This window comes from Callorhinus ursinus, unplaced genomic scaffold (genome assembly GCF_003265705.2).
Source record: "Callorhinus ursinus isolate GAN/ISIS: 27379988/994484 unplaced genomic scaffold, GSC_fseal_2.0 scaffold38, whole genome shotgun sequence".
In the NCBI taxonomy this organism is placed as follows: Eukaryota; Metazoa; Chordata; class Mammalia; order Carnivora; family Otariidae; genus Callorhinus; species Callorhinus ursinus.
The window spans coordinates 183,074-197,790 of record NW_027397100.1 but is presented as its reverse complement, the minus strand read 5'-3'; the positions used below and the strand labels follow the sequence as shown (position 1 = coordinate 197,790).

The following is a 14,717-nucleotide window of genomic DNA, read 5'->3' as shown; positions in this document are numbered from 1 at the left end:
ACTCTTAAGTATTAACATTTCTTTTAGTATCATTTTTTCTTCTCTGAGGCAGATGGAAAGAATGGGTTAGGAGAGAATGGGGCACATGCTGTGATCATTCACCCCCCCTTTACATCTTTATTGCCTGTTTATTGAATCTGTATCAGATTTTATTCCTGCGCTGTGCGCATACTTCTCTAACCCGTTTATCTTAATCCAGTGCTTTACTACTACCTCGAGGGGGCTAAAAACTTTGTTTCTCTCTTGTTCCTCTCTCTTTCTCTGCTGCTTGTATTTTCATTATGTGCCAAGAGAAAACCTTAGATATAGTTTTGATGTAGAGATATTTACATCTATCAAGGCAAAATTAAACCACAAATCCAGAAGTAAAAAGAGATCATAAAGAACCACCACTGTGTGCTTTTACCTAGTACCTTTGAAGGTTTGTTGATATCCTCTTCAGAAAATCTTCTAAAATATGCCTCCTTATTCTTATGTCTTTTAATCTTAAGAAAACAGCGGTTACAGTAATTTGTTCTCTTTTCATGGTTTTAATGGCTGCTAGCTATGTCTCACCACACTATTTCAGTGGGAGAATGTTTTGAATTCCAGTCAGCTACCTGTAAGTTGAGAATAGCCTGAATAGTCCTGGCTAATTTGTTTTTTGTCTGAAACCTTTTAATTTGTTGCCATATGGGATATTTGTAGCTATTTGTCTTTCAACAGAGAGCAAATCTGAATCTTTGTTCTTGGTATTGATGGATTACCATTATTCCCTTTGTCAGTTGCTTGCTTTGTATTGCTTTTCATGCTCACATTAAACATGTGCATATGTGAGGTGTGATTATTACCAGGTTTAACAGGTGATAGGCTTTTTAAAGGTGACAAAAGTTTACCTTTTAGTGAAATTGAGATTCTGCTCTCGAGTTTGATTCCAACAAAGCCCCATTGTCTTTTCATTATGTCATAGTAAATCAGCTGAAGGATTCAAACGTTCTGAGTTTTATTTTGATAGGCAGCTTGGAGCCACTATATTTGTTGGAGTGGGAATACCCAAGTGAAAAATGACATGTCAAAAAGAAGCAAAAATGCAAGCTCTCCTTGCATCTTCTCTGTATTTTAAGAAAGATTGTTGAGTTGGTGAAAAGTACAGCTAAGGGGATGGTAAAGAAAAGGAGAGCTGGAGTTGGAAAAGGAACTGGGAGAATGGTGGGTAGTAGCAGTAAAAAAGAAAGAGGAAGGAGTTTGTAATGAAAGAGTCTTGTACAATTTTTTTTAAAGTTTATTTAAGAAAAAAAGTTGTTTATTTACTTATGTAAGTAAGTAATCTCTACACCCAGCATGGGGCTTGAACTCACAACCCCGAGATCAGGAGTTGCATGCTCTTCTGACTGAGCCAGCCAGGCGCCCCTTATTTAAGTTTTTTTTTTTTTTTTTAATAATGGTTTATAAGCTTACAGTGTAGAAAGTGGAGACAGAAAAGAACAGGAGTAGAGTGCAGTGTGTAAAACAGTGTAGTAGAAGTGTGAAAAGTGCATCAGGATAAAGAAGGAAAAACTTTCTCTAATTGGGAGAGTTTGAATGGTTTCATCAGAGGTGACAGTTGAACTTAATCTTGAAGGATGAGTAGGAGTATTCTAGATACTAGGAGATTTAAAAAGGAATGACTTAAAAACAAACAGGAAATAATTCAGTGATCATCCTTTGTCAGAATCTTTTATTTTTTTTTATAGAAAGAGAGAAAGCACATGAGATGGGGGGAGGGTCAGAGGGAGAAGCAGATTCCCTGCTGAGCAGGGAGGCCGATGCGGGACTCGTTCCAGGGACTCTAGGATCATGACCTGAGCCGAAGGCAGTCGCTTAACCAGCTGAGCCACCCAGGCACCCTGTCAGAATCTCTTTTAGCATAGGTCATTTGGGAGGCTGCTGCTGGTGGTAGTGACCATGCTGAGGATGAAGTATGGACTGATGGTATGTTTAGAATGAAAGTCAGGTGTGGAGGGATTCAGTGCATTAAATTGTAGGATCCAGTGTTACCTTTAAAATAAGGAATTACCTAGCTAGTTAGTATGCTGTCAGGAGAGAGTAATTTGATTTAGATGGAAGTGGCTTGCTTAACTCCCTCTGCACAGTGTGTATTTGTGAACTTCAACTCGGTTGCTTCTGTAGAGGTTGTGAAGTCTCTTGGCAACAAGCTTCTAGTTGCAACTAACACCTGCTTTGGCTAATTGGTATGGCCAGTTCTGGTAGCAGAGCCTCTGGGGAGTTTGTGTTTGAATTCAGCTTCATCAGGTTTAAACTGGAACATAAATGTGACTCCAAAGAGTCAGCCTGTTGATTGAGAATGAAAAGGCAAGACATACAAAGGGAGAAGAGAGAATGAAACCTGTGGATAAAATAGCTGTTAATTTACATTTGGATCCTTTTTAGCTTAATTTTTATATTAAAAATAGGATGTTTTACTCTGTTGTTCTCTGCTAGCCCCTTTTCAAGTTTGCTGGCATTATAAACTAAAGAAGACTAAGGAGAAGAATGACCAGGACCTAAGGATATACCATTTTTGGCATATGTCTGCACCAAGGTAGTTTATTGTAGACACTGCTCATCTGCTTTTTCTCTTTAAAAAACAAAACAAAACTGTAGGCTGGTGGTTTCCTATCAGCTGTGTTCCCATGACACTTTATGCAGTGCCTTCATTTTAACACTTACCAAATTATGTTGTTATAATTGTTTATGCTCTCTTCTGCTAACTTGAGAGTTGTAGCAGTGTATGGTGTCATTCATCTCTCTTTCCTGGACCTAAAATGGTTCTGGGCATGCAAATGTTTGAGCTGAAATAGAATTAAATTGAAAAATGGATTGCATTAGGTGGTTTATACTTGATCCTACTAAATAGACATAACAGATTATCAGCAACAAAACAAGAGGATATTGCCAGTTAGTTTTTATTTGAAACTTTCTCTCTCATTTCTGTCCTTGTCTCCTTTCAGCTCTTACCCTGTTTACCAGGGTTGAATTAAAACATAAAAGTGGGGGCGCCTGGGTGACTCGGTTGGGTGTCTGCCTTTGGCTCAGGTCATGATCCCAGGGTCCTGGGATCGAGCCCTGCATCAGGAAGCCTGCTTCTCCCTCTCCCACTCCCCCTGCTTGTGTTCCCTCTCTCGCTGTGTGTCTCACTGTCAAATAAATAAATAAAATCTTAAAAAAAAAAAAGTAAAACATAAAAGTAGGAGTTAATCACTGGAAGAGGCATCTAGTTGATGAGGAAGCTTTCATAGTGGTTCCATGTTTACCCCGCCCTGGCTACCCACCATGGTCTCTTAAACACACACAGGTTATACTTCCCTCAGTTCTTCAGTCTTTTCTTCTATGGTGCTGGTTCTCTTGGAGCTGTACCATAGATTGAAATAAAACCTTTAATTTGATATTTTAGAAATATAATTTTGTAGGATTAACACTTTAACTAGTGGTGACTAAACTAAATTGTCTTGAGTAAGAGTGTCAATTTGGAACTTGAATTTTGGGTAGTGCTTTTATATATGAATGTCTCATAATTTTTCCCAGTGGTAATTTTTTTTTCCTAATTGGATTGAGCAGTCTCTGCTTTTACATAGAGCTTCAAGTGGTTTTCAGTAAATCATTTCAAATCCACAGTTGTTGTTTGAAAATTTTCCTCAAGTTACTGTGATTCTCAGGACATACCAGAAACACTCCCTAATTAGCATTATTTAATCATACCTTGTATAAGTCAGCCAAACAAGCCTGACAAATTACTAGTGGGATAGTCAGAGTTTTTGGCCCCAGCATTTAATCTTAGAAAACCCAAGACTAAAAAGACTTGACACACTTTTTCAGGGTATAATTCATGCATTTCTGATTTTAAGTTTTCTTCTTGCTCTGTTAGCCAGTGACTGTTATTCATCTCAAGTGGAAGTAAGGATCATGGTTAATATGAGACCACCTCAGAGGGCAGTTTATCTGGTGACTTGTAGAGTAGTGGTTAGTTTTTAGAGGCTTGAGGGGAATAGCAGCATTAGTACCTGCTGGGTTTGAGTGGCTCCTGGCCTCTGTCCCTGGTACTCTGCATACCCCCAAACCCTGAGTGTTCAACTGCTCTGTGTTCTTACTGATGAGTTGAGAAATTTTCTGGTTAACTGGTTGGAAGTGGTGTGATTTAAAAGTACAAATGGTTTATTTTTGATGAGGGATAAAATGCCCAAGGAACATTGGGTACATATTTTGTTGGTTATAAGGTTCTGAGTCCCAGTTCTGCCATCTGGTATCTGTGTGTGATACAGTGAAAAGTTACTTAGCTATTTCCTTATCTATAAAATGGGAATAGTAATACAGACTTTGGAGAGTCATTGTGAGAAATTACACAGAACATGTGGTATGCCCAGCACTGTACCGCCACAAAAGTTATCCCCTTCCCTTATTAATTTAGGAAAAGTAAAATATTTTATTTATTTTATTTTATCTTATTTTATTTTTAGATTTTATTTATTTATTTGACCGAGAGAGAGACACAGCGAGGGAGGGAACACAAGCAGGAAGAGTGGGAGAGGGAGAAGCAGGCTTCCTGTGGAGCAGGGAGCCCGATGTGGGGCTTGATCCCAGGACCCTGGGATCATGGTCTGAGCCGAAGGCAGAAGCCACCCAGGTGCCCCAAAAGTAAAATATTTTAGTTGGTCTCTGTGCCATCTGAGATTTACTGAGTAACCTATCTCATCTCCGTTTTGGATTTTGGCATCGCATGCCCCCCCCCCCCCCCCCACTATGGGCATTAGCATTGTTGATTGGTAGTTTTTCCTTTTGGACAGGAGTACTTCCTGTATCCTTGTCCATCTGGCTAGTTTGTCATACACAATCAGTATTTTTTTCTCCTATATTAACTGCAGATAACCCAAACGAAAGCTAGTTGATGCTGTTCAGTCATATACCAACATTTTCATGACTTTTGAGCTGGCAGGTATGATTCTTTTCTGCTTTTTAGCCAGAATTAGTTTAGGAATGTTCATTTTTTAGCAGTTTAACTTCTATTCTGAGCATGTCTAAGCTTAAACATGTACCATAGCTTGTTGTGCATAGAAAGGCTGTAGTATTTATATAAGGAATTCTAATCAATTCCTGTTAAGATTTTTTTCGTTTTAAATCCGATTTTTCCAAATAATATAGCAGTAGGTAACATTAGATTTTGATAGCATTGAAAGTTATTCTAAATTGCTACTATCTATATTTGAAGTAAATTGCATAGACTTATCTTGCTTAAATGTAATCTTAGCTTAAAGTGTGCGTTGTCGTATCAGTATATTGAAGTAGATAGCACAGAACTCTTTAGTAGAAACATTTTAGAAAAGGAAAAAAAATGTAAAACGGCTCAAGGATCTAGATGGCTGAGTTCACATGGAAAGACTGAATACATTTTGGGCCCTTGGATTCTGATTCAATGAGAAGTTCTCCACTCTAGTCCTTTTCTTTCTTTCTCTCTTTTTAAAAAAATATTTATTTATTTGAGAGAGAGAGTGAACATGAGCAGGGGCTAGGGGTAGAGGGAGAGGGAGAAGCAGGCTCCCCACTGAGCAGGGAGCCTTACCGGGGCTTGATCCCAGGACCCTGAGATCATGACCCGAGGCAAAGGCACATTCTTACCCAGCTGAGACACCTAAGTTCTTCTCTAGTCTTTTTTTATACTGTGGTGTCATGGGCTTGAAAAAACTGTGATGGGGTTGTATTCTACCTGGAAGTGTAGTTGAGGTGTATCTCTAGTTTCATAATCACTTGGGGGACGTCTCTTCTTTTGCAATTTCCCCCCTCCCACCCTGATTATTGACTGCTGACTGAAAATGGTCTAGATTTAGGTGTGTATGCTAGGCATTTGCCTTTCATACCTTAAAAAGAATAATTTACCAAGCTAGATAATATATCCTCTCAGGTGGATGTAGTTTGAGTCCATCTCTGCCAGTGAGAAGCAGGCAGCAGACCTGGCAAATAAAATAAATGCTATTTACAATTTTTATGTTTATAACAAAGATTAATACCAAATAAACAGAAAACTACAAAGTATGTCATAGTCATTTATGCTCAGGAATAATTGTATTAGTTATTGTATATACTGAAACTTATTTTTTGGGCAGAAATACTTAACAGTTTTCATTTTCATGTTGAACATTTTCTTTATCCTAATGAAATTTAGGAGATGCATTTGCTGCATTTTGAAGTTTTTTTTGTTGTTGTATGGTATTCTATCATTCATTCTTGGAAGTCCTGTGGTCTTCCAGGTGTTGTGCAATAAATGTGACGTGGTGTCAAGGTTCATATCTGAGTAACAGCTAGGCAAGAAATTGGCAAACCTGTTCTTCAAAAAAAGAAAAAAAAAAGGATGATACCTTCATGGTTTTACATTAGAATTTTGTGTTAGTACATTTGTGGATAATTACCTTTGTTACTAGAGATCAGAAGATTCTGTAAAAGAGTAAATTTGGTAGCACATAGACTACACAGTCATATGCACATTATAGCTTGTTGTTATGCCAGATCAAGAGAGTCACATATGTATATATGGACACATTTGACATATTTCTCTACATGCACATAAAAATTGATGTAACGTGAATGACTTGTATGCCTTTCTGGTTTAGACTGTAATTGTGATTATTGATTTCTTTCATACTAAGAGATTGTCATGGTTTTTTCATTCTCTACTGAGGTAATTTATGCCTTTAAAACTCATTTTGGTGACATCCTATATCAAGTGTAGAAGTGAAAAATTTAAAAAGCTTGAACTATTATATAGATTAGAATGAAGGGAATTCTAAAGTATGACTTAATAAGTTGAATGTTCCATTTATTCAGTATTTATTCAAGACATTTATTGACCACTTATTAAATGCTAGGCACCTTAAACTGTACTGGAGATTCAGCTTAATATTTAATAGCAAAGTAAGGTGAAGTAATACTGAGACTCTGGAATAAATTATGTCTTTCAAATTAAAGAAATGCTATTTGTTCACCAAATAGTTTGCCATTCAATTTTGGGGATTCAGCTTATGTTTGATATCAAAGTAAGGAAATAATATCCAGGATGTGGAATAGATTATATTTTTATTTTATTTTGTTTTATTTTTTAAAGATTTTATTTTATTTATTTGACAGAGACACAGCCAGAGAGGGAACACAAGCAGGGGGAGCAGGAGAGGGAGAAGCAGGCTTCCCGCGGAGCAGGGAGCCCGATGCGGGGCTCAATCCCAGGACCCTGGGATCATTACCTGAGGCGAAGGCAGACACTTAACGACTGAGCCACCCAGGCGCCCCTAGATTATATTTTTAAAGTAAAGAAATGTTATTATTCACTGGATGGTTTGCCACTCAGTTTAAAAATAACTTTGTGAATGAAACAAATATAAAACCAGGTGTGTATTGAGACATAGCTAAAATTATTTTTCTGTACTTTTAAGGACTCTTTTTTTTTTTTTTAAAGATTTTATTTATTTATTTGAGAGAGAATGAGAGAGAGAGAGAGAGCACGAGAGGGGGGAGGGTCAGAGGGAGAAGCAGACTCCCTGCCGAGCAGGAAGCCCGATGCGGGGACTCAATCCCGGGACTCCAGGATCATGACCTGAGCCAAAGGCAGTCGCCCAACCAAATGAGCCACCCAGGCGCCCAAGGACTCTTTTTACATATGAAAATTGGAAATCAAAACTGAACATACTTTAAAACTTTTTTATTTGGAAATAATTTTAAACTTAAAAGTTGCAAGAAAAAGAACAGTACAAAGAATTAAACAATTTTTCTTCTACCAAGATTCACCCTTGTCAGTCAGTATCTTGCTGCCCTCCTTTCTCCTCTCTTCTTCCTCTCCCTCTTCTTTGCTTCTCTTTCTATTCCTTTTTTCACTCCGTCACTTAAAATGTGTATAAATCGCATCCCTCCACCACTAGAGGGTCATTTGCATATATAATGGTCCATTTACTGTAAATATTAAGAATAGGGATAACCTCTTAAACACGTACAGAACTCAAATAAATTTCACATTGATAAAATATTATCGTCCATATTCTAATTTTGTCAGTTGATCTATTAATGTCCTTTATAGCACCTCCCCATCCAGGACAGAATCCAGTGTGGGATCAAATATCACATTTGTCATTTCTTTTTAGCTTTCTTTAATCTGGAATATTTATAGATTTTGTCTTTTATGACATTGTCATTTTTGAAGAATACAGTATTTCTGGCATTGTGGGATCTGGGTATGCTTCAAAATCATAATATTGACCCACTATTTTTTTTTTTTTTTAAAGATTGATTTATTTTAGAGAGAGGAAGAGAGTGTGCGTGCCCATGCAGGCCCAGGGGCAGAGCGAGAGGGAGAGACTCCCAAGCAGACTCCCTGCTGAATGCAGAGCCCACATGGGGCTCCATCTCACAACCCTGAGATCATGACCTGAGCTGAAATCGAGAGTCTGCCGCTCGACCCACTGACCCACCTAGGCACCCCATATTGAGCCACTATAAATCAAAGATATGTTAAGTTCTTTTCTCTCCTTTTCTTGGAAACATCTCAGCTTTTCAGCTTTTATATTTTACTACCAAAATTACAGGTAGAATGAATTTTGTTGGTATTTAATTCATACCTATAGCATATGTAAAGGTGATGTCATAATCTAGAGCTCTTGGTTAACATGTGGTTCTGATTTTTAAAAAGCTACGTATTTTAAGTTTCATTGATTTTTGAATTTTTGTCTCCTTTCCTGGTATTATTGTGCCACCTAGTGGAAATTTATATCCTTCACTACATGTCTAAAAATCTAGATGGACTGCAAGATGCATTTTAACATACTAAGCAAAAAGTAGTTTGGAAAGTTTGAACTTCTTGATGGACTTGGAATTCTTTAGAACAATGATTGTCTTACTAAACAAGCGTTTAGGACAAATAAAGTTCTTAGTAAGTGAAGGCTTAGTAGAGGTCTTAAAATTATGAGCTACTGAATGTCAAAACCAGTTATTGTTTCAACAAGAAACACCCTACATTTATTTTCTTTATCATTGAAATCTTAACCAAAACATATTATATTTCCATCAGTTAATATTAAGATAATTCTTTCTATGTGGATCTTGTCAAAAGCCCTTCTTCCCCCCTGAACTTTTTATTGTGTACGTCTTCTCTCCAGGCCTAACACAGTGGAGTTTATGTGTTATTTACAAATTCCAGGTTTATTTTGAACTCACAGAAGAACAACACGGTGGGTAACAAATACTAATGAATTGGTTTAAAGGAGAACCATGTGGTACCTTGAAAATAGCCTGAAAACAATTTAGACTTTTATCATTTGAAGACTCCTAACCAAATGACAAGATAAGCTCTAATTTGTGCTTTCTTGGGTAAAAATAAAATGTAAGGTTTCCCCCCCCCCAAAGATTTTATTTTTGGATTTTATTTTTGGGTAATCTCCACACCCAGTGTTGGGGCTCAAACTCACAACCTCAAGATCAAGAGTCACCTTCTCTACTGACTGAGCCAGTCAGGTGCCCCAGGATTTCATCACGTGGAGAGTTGGCAGTCTCTTTTTCTTGTTATTAAATATGAAGAAGATGCCTTCCTTATCCTTTGTAGTATTTAACATACACATTTTTAGTAGGATTGGAGAAACATTTTAGTCTTGGAGTTGGGCGTTCTGCATGATTAAACTGGAATGTGAACTCTTGACATTATCTTCAGAATACAAATTTATAATAAAGAATATTAAGAATTATCTAGCCATGGGGATGCCTGGGTGGCTCAGTCGATTAGGTGTCTGCCTTTGGCTCAGGTCATGATCTCAGGGTCCTGGGATTGATCCCTGTGGGCTCCCTGCTCAGTGAGGCGTTTGCTTGTCCCTCTCCCTCTGCGGCTCCCCCTGCTCTTGCTCTCTCTCTCAAATAAATAAATAAAATCTTATAAAAAAAAGGATTATCTAACCATGTAGGGAGTGTAGTTCTGAATTAAAAAATTAAGCCACTCAAGCATACAGCAGCTTTATAGAGTCATGGATATTTTATAATATTTTCATCTTATCATTATTCTTTCTTAGTTGCTGATGTATAGTCACGATGAGCGGATTAGGAGAAAACTCCTTGGATCCACTGGCCCCTGATTCACGAAAACGCAAATTGCCATGTGATACTCCAGGACAAGGGTAGGCAGTGTATTTCCAGATGCTTCACCAAAGGCTCCTCCCCCTACCATTACATCTTTGCTTAAAGATAGCATTCAGCTTTCTGTTATTTATATTCTCTGGTTAGTTTTTTTTTTTTGTCTTTGCTTAAATAATATGATTTCGCTTTGTAGTAAGTAGTGTGGCATAGTGATCAGATGGACATCCTTATGATGCAGTAGAAATTTTGTTGCTGATTCAGATAGAAGCAAGAATCTTACACTAACACCTTTGATACGGTATCAAGCATTTCTCAGTGGAGGTAGTAGGAGTTAGGAATAGATAATTAAGATTATCCCAAGTAAGACTCTTTGAATTCCTGTAAGAAAATGTTGTAAGTTGGTATTTTGGCATTTGTGGGGTTTCATCATTCTTTTCCTGAATGAAGTTCGAAGTTTAAAAAATAGAAATCAGATGCTTCATTTTATGCAGTGATACTCTAGCCTTTTTAGTATTTGCCAAGGTCAATATGACTTGAGTTTTAATGTGATTGTTGCAGAGTAAAAAAATGACCTGTAAGCCATAAAACCTTGTCATTAATAAGTAGCTAACACTGTTTTCCTTGTTATTTGGTGTTTTACTCTCTCTATGAGGTAAAGACTATGTATCCTCATTTTCTGGATGATGAAACTGAGACTAAGTCTGCCCAAGGCCACCAGGCTAACAAAGAGGTGGACTTGAATTTAGGTTTGCCTGAGTTTCTACTGTATTGTACTACTTCTCCAAGACAAGGTTTTGATGGTTTCTATTGGCTGAATTTAATTTGTTTTGATATGAAGGTACTGGTGTTGTATAGAAACTGGTTCTGCTTGCTGCTCTTTTGTGGTAGGTATACTCATGACCTCCTCCTTCTCTCTCAGTTTTACCTGCAGTGGTGAAAAGTGGAGACGGGAGCAGGAGAGTAAATATATTGAAGAATTGGCTGAACTGATATCTGCTAATCTTAGTGATATTGACAATTTCAATGTCAAACCAGATAAATGTGCAATTTTAAAGGAAACAGTAAGACAGATACGTCAAATAAAAGAGCAAGGTAATACAAAGTAAGAAAAACACTCAAGTCTTTTCAGGAGGAACTTGTTAACTGTGTTTACATTTGTCTTTTTGCTTCCTTGTTGCTCATGGATGGACTACTGCTAATTGAACCTAGCCTGTGTGGGACTGGACAGATGAGTTGACCAACTTTACTCTTTGAGAAACAGTTAATCGAGAAGTAGCTAGAGGCTTGTTTTCTCACCCTGTCACGTGTTAGCTTCCTTTCAGGAAGCCATGGATAGTACATGTAGTAGTGAAGGAAACTTGAGGGCATCTTCTGCCCTCCTGGGTAAATCCTAAGTTTTAACATTTAAAAATTATAGCATTGTTTTCTTATCAGGAAATGTAATGTATGTGCATGTGTATGCCCGTGTGTGTCTTTGTTCTGGGCACTGTGTGAAGGTGAATTTGATCTGTAACTGATACACATGCTATTTGTAGTACTTCCTTGTGTCTTTTCAGGAAAAGCTATTTCTAATGATGATGATGTTCAGAAAGCTGATGTGTCCTCTACAGGACAGGGAGTTATTGATAAAGACTCCTTAGGGCCACTTTTACTTCAGGCAAGTATATTATACTTTTGAGGAATTTTTAAGACTTAAAAATACACTTTTGTTTCCTTAAATAGGTTTGATTCACCTGTAGTACCTATAGCATGTTTCTCTTACTTGAAAGTAGGATTTGGGAGCAGGGAGACTCTTCATAAAGTGCACCTGTTAACTTTTCTTTGTTGTTTCAACTAGTTTACTCCAACTACTTTTTAGTTGATCAACTTAGTTCTTTGTAAATTTTCATTAGGGAGTAGTGTAGTGCCTATAGCTTGACTTGGTATCAAGTGGAAAAACAAAGTGCTAAGGATGATCTTATTTTTTAAAGCTCCTTTCAAGATGTAATTTTTCAAAAATTAGACAGTGATTCAGATTTTATGTTGACTCTGGTTATCTTTTTTCCCCAGTTCTTTTTATTTTTTATAAAACCCTATAGTAATCGTGCTAATGTTAATAGAAATGGTAGCTGATAATTGTTGTGGTTGTTAAATCAACAGTTTTAAAAATTTCTGTTTAGTATTAAGTCTGGTGTCTTAGTAGGCTAAGCCTGCCATAACAAAATGTCACAGATTGGGTGGCTTAAACAACAGAAATTTCTTTCTTTTTTAAGAGCGAGAGAGCAGGGGAGGGGCAGAGGGCGAGGAAGAGAGAATCTTAAGCAGGTGTGGATCCTGATGTGGTGCTCGATCTTACGACCCTGAGATCATGACCTGAGCTGAAATCAAGAGTTGGACACTTGACTGAGCCACCCAGGCACTCCCAGAAATTTATTTCTTACAGTTCTGGAGGCTGGAAGTCCAAGATCAAGTGTTGGCAGGCTTGGTTTCTCCTGAGACCTTTTTCCTTGGCTTGTAGATGGTTGCCTTTTCCGTATGTCTTCACATGATCTTTCTCTGTGTATATGCATCCTTAGTGTCTCTTTTCTTATATATGAACGTCAGTCCTATTGGATTAGAGCCCTATTCTTATGAGGGTTAGGGCTTCAGCATGTGAATTTTGGTGGGGATACAGTTCAGTCCATAATAGCCAATATTAACATATCCCACTTTAGGCATTGGATGGTTTCCTGTTTGTGGTGAATCGTGATGGAAACATTGTATTTGTGTCAGAAAATGTCACACAGTATCTGCAATATAAGCAAGAGGACCTGGTTAACACAAGTGTCTACAATATCTTGCATGAAGAAGACAGAAAGGATTTCCTTAAAAACTTACCGAAATCTACAGGTAGTCTTTTAATGTGTATTTTCTAAATAAGTTAAAAAAATTTATCTTCTTGACCATTTCTTAGAAAATTGTACATTTTGGGAGGTAAAGTGATCAGCCTTGTGCAGAAAGGCAGGTGGTTAATAGCAAAACTTTCAAAAACGACCTCGGTGAATTTAGAATTTGGTGCACATTTCATGGGGCCAAAATATACAGTGAATTACAAAATGGTGAGCTTTCTGTTGAAATGGAGGTTATTCCAATATTATATATATTGCCACTGTGAAATGTCTGTGTAGAAATTACTATGGAAAACATAGTAATGAGAAAATACAGCTTAAATTCTTGATGATAGTCACAGATGGAGTTGCCAGCTTTTTAAAAAACTTTTTTCCTTTTGTTTTCCAAAGTTAATGGAGTTTCCTGGACAAATGAGACCCAGAGACAAAAAAGCCATACATTTAATTGCCGTATGCTGATGAAAACACCGCATGATATTCTGGAAGACATAAACACTGGGCCTGAAATGCGCCAGAGATACGAAACAATGCAGTGCTTTGCCCTTTCTCAGCCTCGAGCCATGATGGAGGAAGGGGAAGGTAAGATTGACCGCATGTTTGAGATATCTGCCAAACAGTGGGCAGATTTGTAGTTCTGTGATTTCCATTGTTGTATTCATTTACTGAATTCCACATCCTTAGTTGCCTGTTGAATAGACTTGTCCAAAAGTTAAGTATAATCCTTACCTGGTTAAATTTTTATTGTAGATTTGCAATCCTGTATGATCTGTGTAGCACGCCGCATTACTACAGGAGAAAGAGCATTTCCCTCAAACCCTGAGAGCTTTATTACTAGACATGATCTTTCAGGTAAAGACTTGGTGTATGTGTGTGTGTATACATTTTGTTCATTGGAGAGTTTTATAAAAGTTTACTATTTCTTTCTTTTTTTTTTAAAGATTTATTTATTTATTTTGAGAGAGTGAGAATGAGAGAGAGAGAGAGCACATGAGAGGAGGGAGGGTTAGAGGGAGAAGCAGGCTCTTCGCTGAGCAGGGAGCCCGATGCGGGACTCGATCCCGGGACTCCAGGATCATGACCTGAGCTGAAGGCAGTCGCTTAACCGACTGAGCCACCCAGGCGCCCAAAAGTTTACTACTTCTATAGCCTGCACTATCATGTAAGTGCCTACACCCACTGTCATGAATGCTTTGCATGGATTATTTATGTTTCTTATGCAACTCTAAGATTCACTAAGACCCCTGGCATTTGTGTTGGGTATATTTGACATTTAAAATCCCTCAAATAAATAAAAAATAAATGTAGAGGCACTTGGCTTTCTCTCCAAATAGCATTTCATGTCAGAAGTTAATATTTCTTTCTCTTAACTTTAAACCCATTTTTCATAAATAAGTTTTCAAAAATACAGGTAATTTAATGAGAATTGCTGGGAGTAATTCTTAATATCAACATGAATTTGAGTTTTGGTTTTTTTTTTAAGACTTTACTTTTTTTTTATTTTTATTTTTATTTTTTTTTTAAAGATTTTATTTATTTATTTGAGAGAAAGAATGAGAGAGAGAGCTCATGAGAGGGGGTAGGGTCAGAGGGAGAAGCAGACTCCCTGCCGAGCAGGGAGCCCGATGCGGGACTCGATCCTGGGACTCCAGGATCATGACCTGAGCCGAAGGCAGTCGCTTAACCGACTGAGCCACCCAGGCGCCCAAGATTTTACTTTTGAGAGAGAGGGAGAGTATAAGC

At 37.6% G+C, this 14,717-nt stretch overlaps 1 protein-coding gene across 7 annotated transcripts in view; it reads left to right on the top strand.

Moving 5' to 3' along the window:
- NCOA3 (nuclear receptor coactivator 3) overlaps positions 1-14,717 on the top strand; it is a 139,517-nt gene that overhangs the window by 96,168 nt on the left and 28,632 nt on the right. For 6 of the 7 annotated variants that reach the window (XM_025875336.2, XM_025875502.2, XM_073880299.1 and 3 more), the window contains 6 exons: positions 10,047-10,151; positions 11,030-11,202; positions 11,667-11,767; positions 12,804-12,978; positions 13,368-13,556; positions 13,725-13,826. In XM_025875336.2, coding sequence (XP_025731121.2) covers positions 10,066-10,151; positions 11,030-11,202; positions 11,667-11,767; positions 12,804-12,978; positions 13,368-13,556; positions 13,725-13,826 — 826 coding nt within the window. In that variant the 5' untranslated portion in view covers positions 10,047-10,065. Of the gene's footprint in view, positions 1-9,197; positions 9,219-10,046; positions 10,152-11,029; positions 11,203-11,666; positions 11,768-12,803; positions 12,979-13,367; positions 13,557-13,724; positions 13,827-14,717 lie in introns of those variants that run through there. The other variant, XM_073880303.1, reaches the window with a different exon arrangement.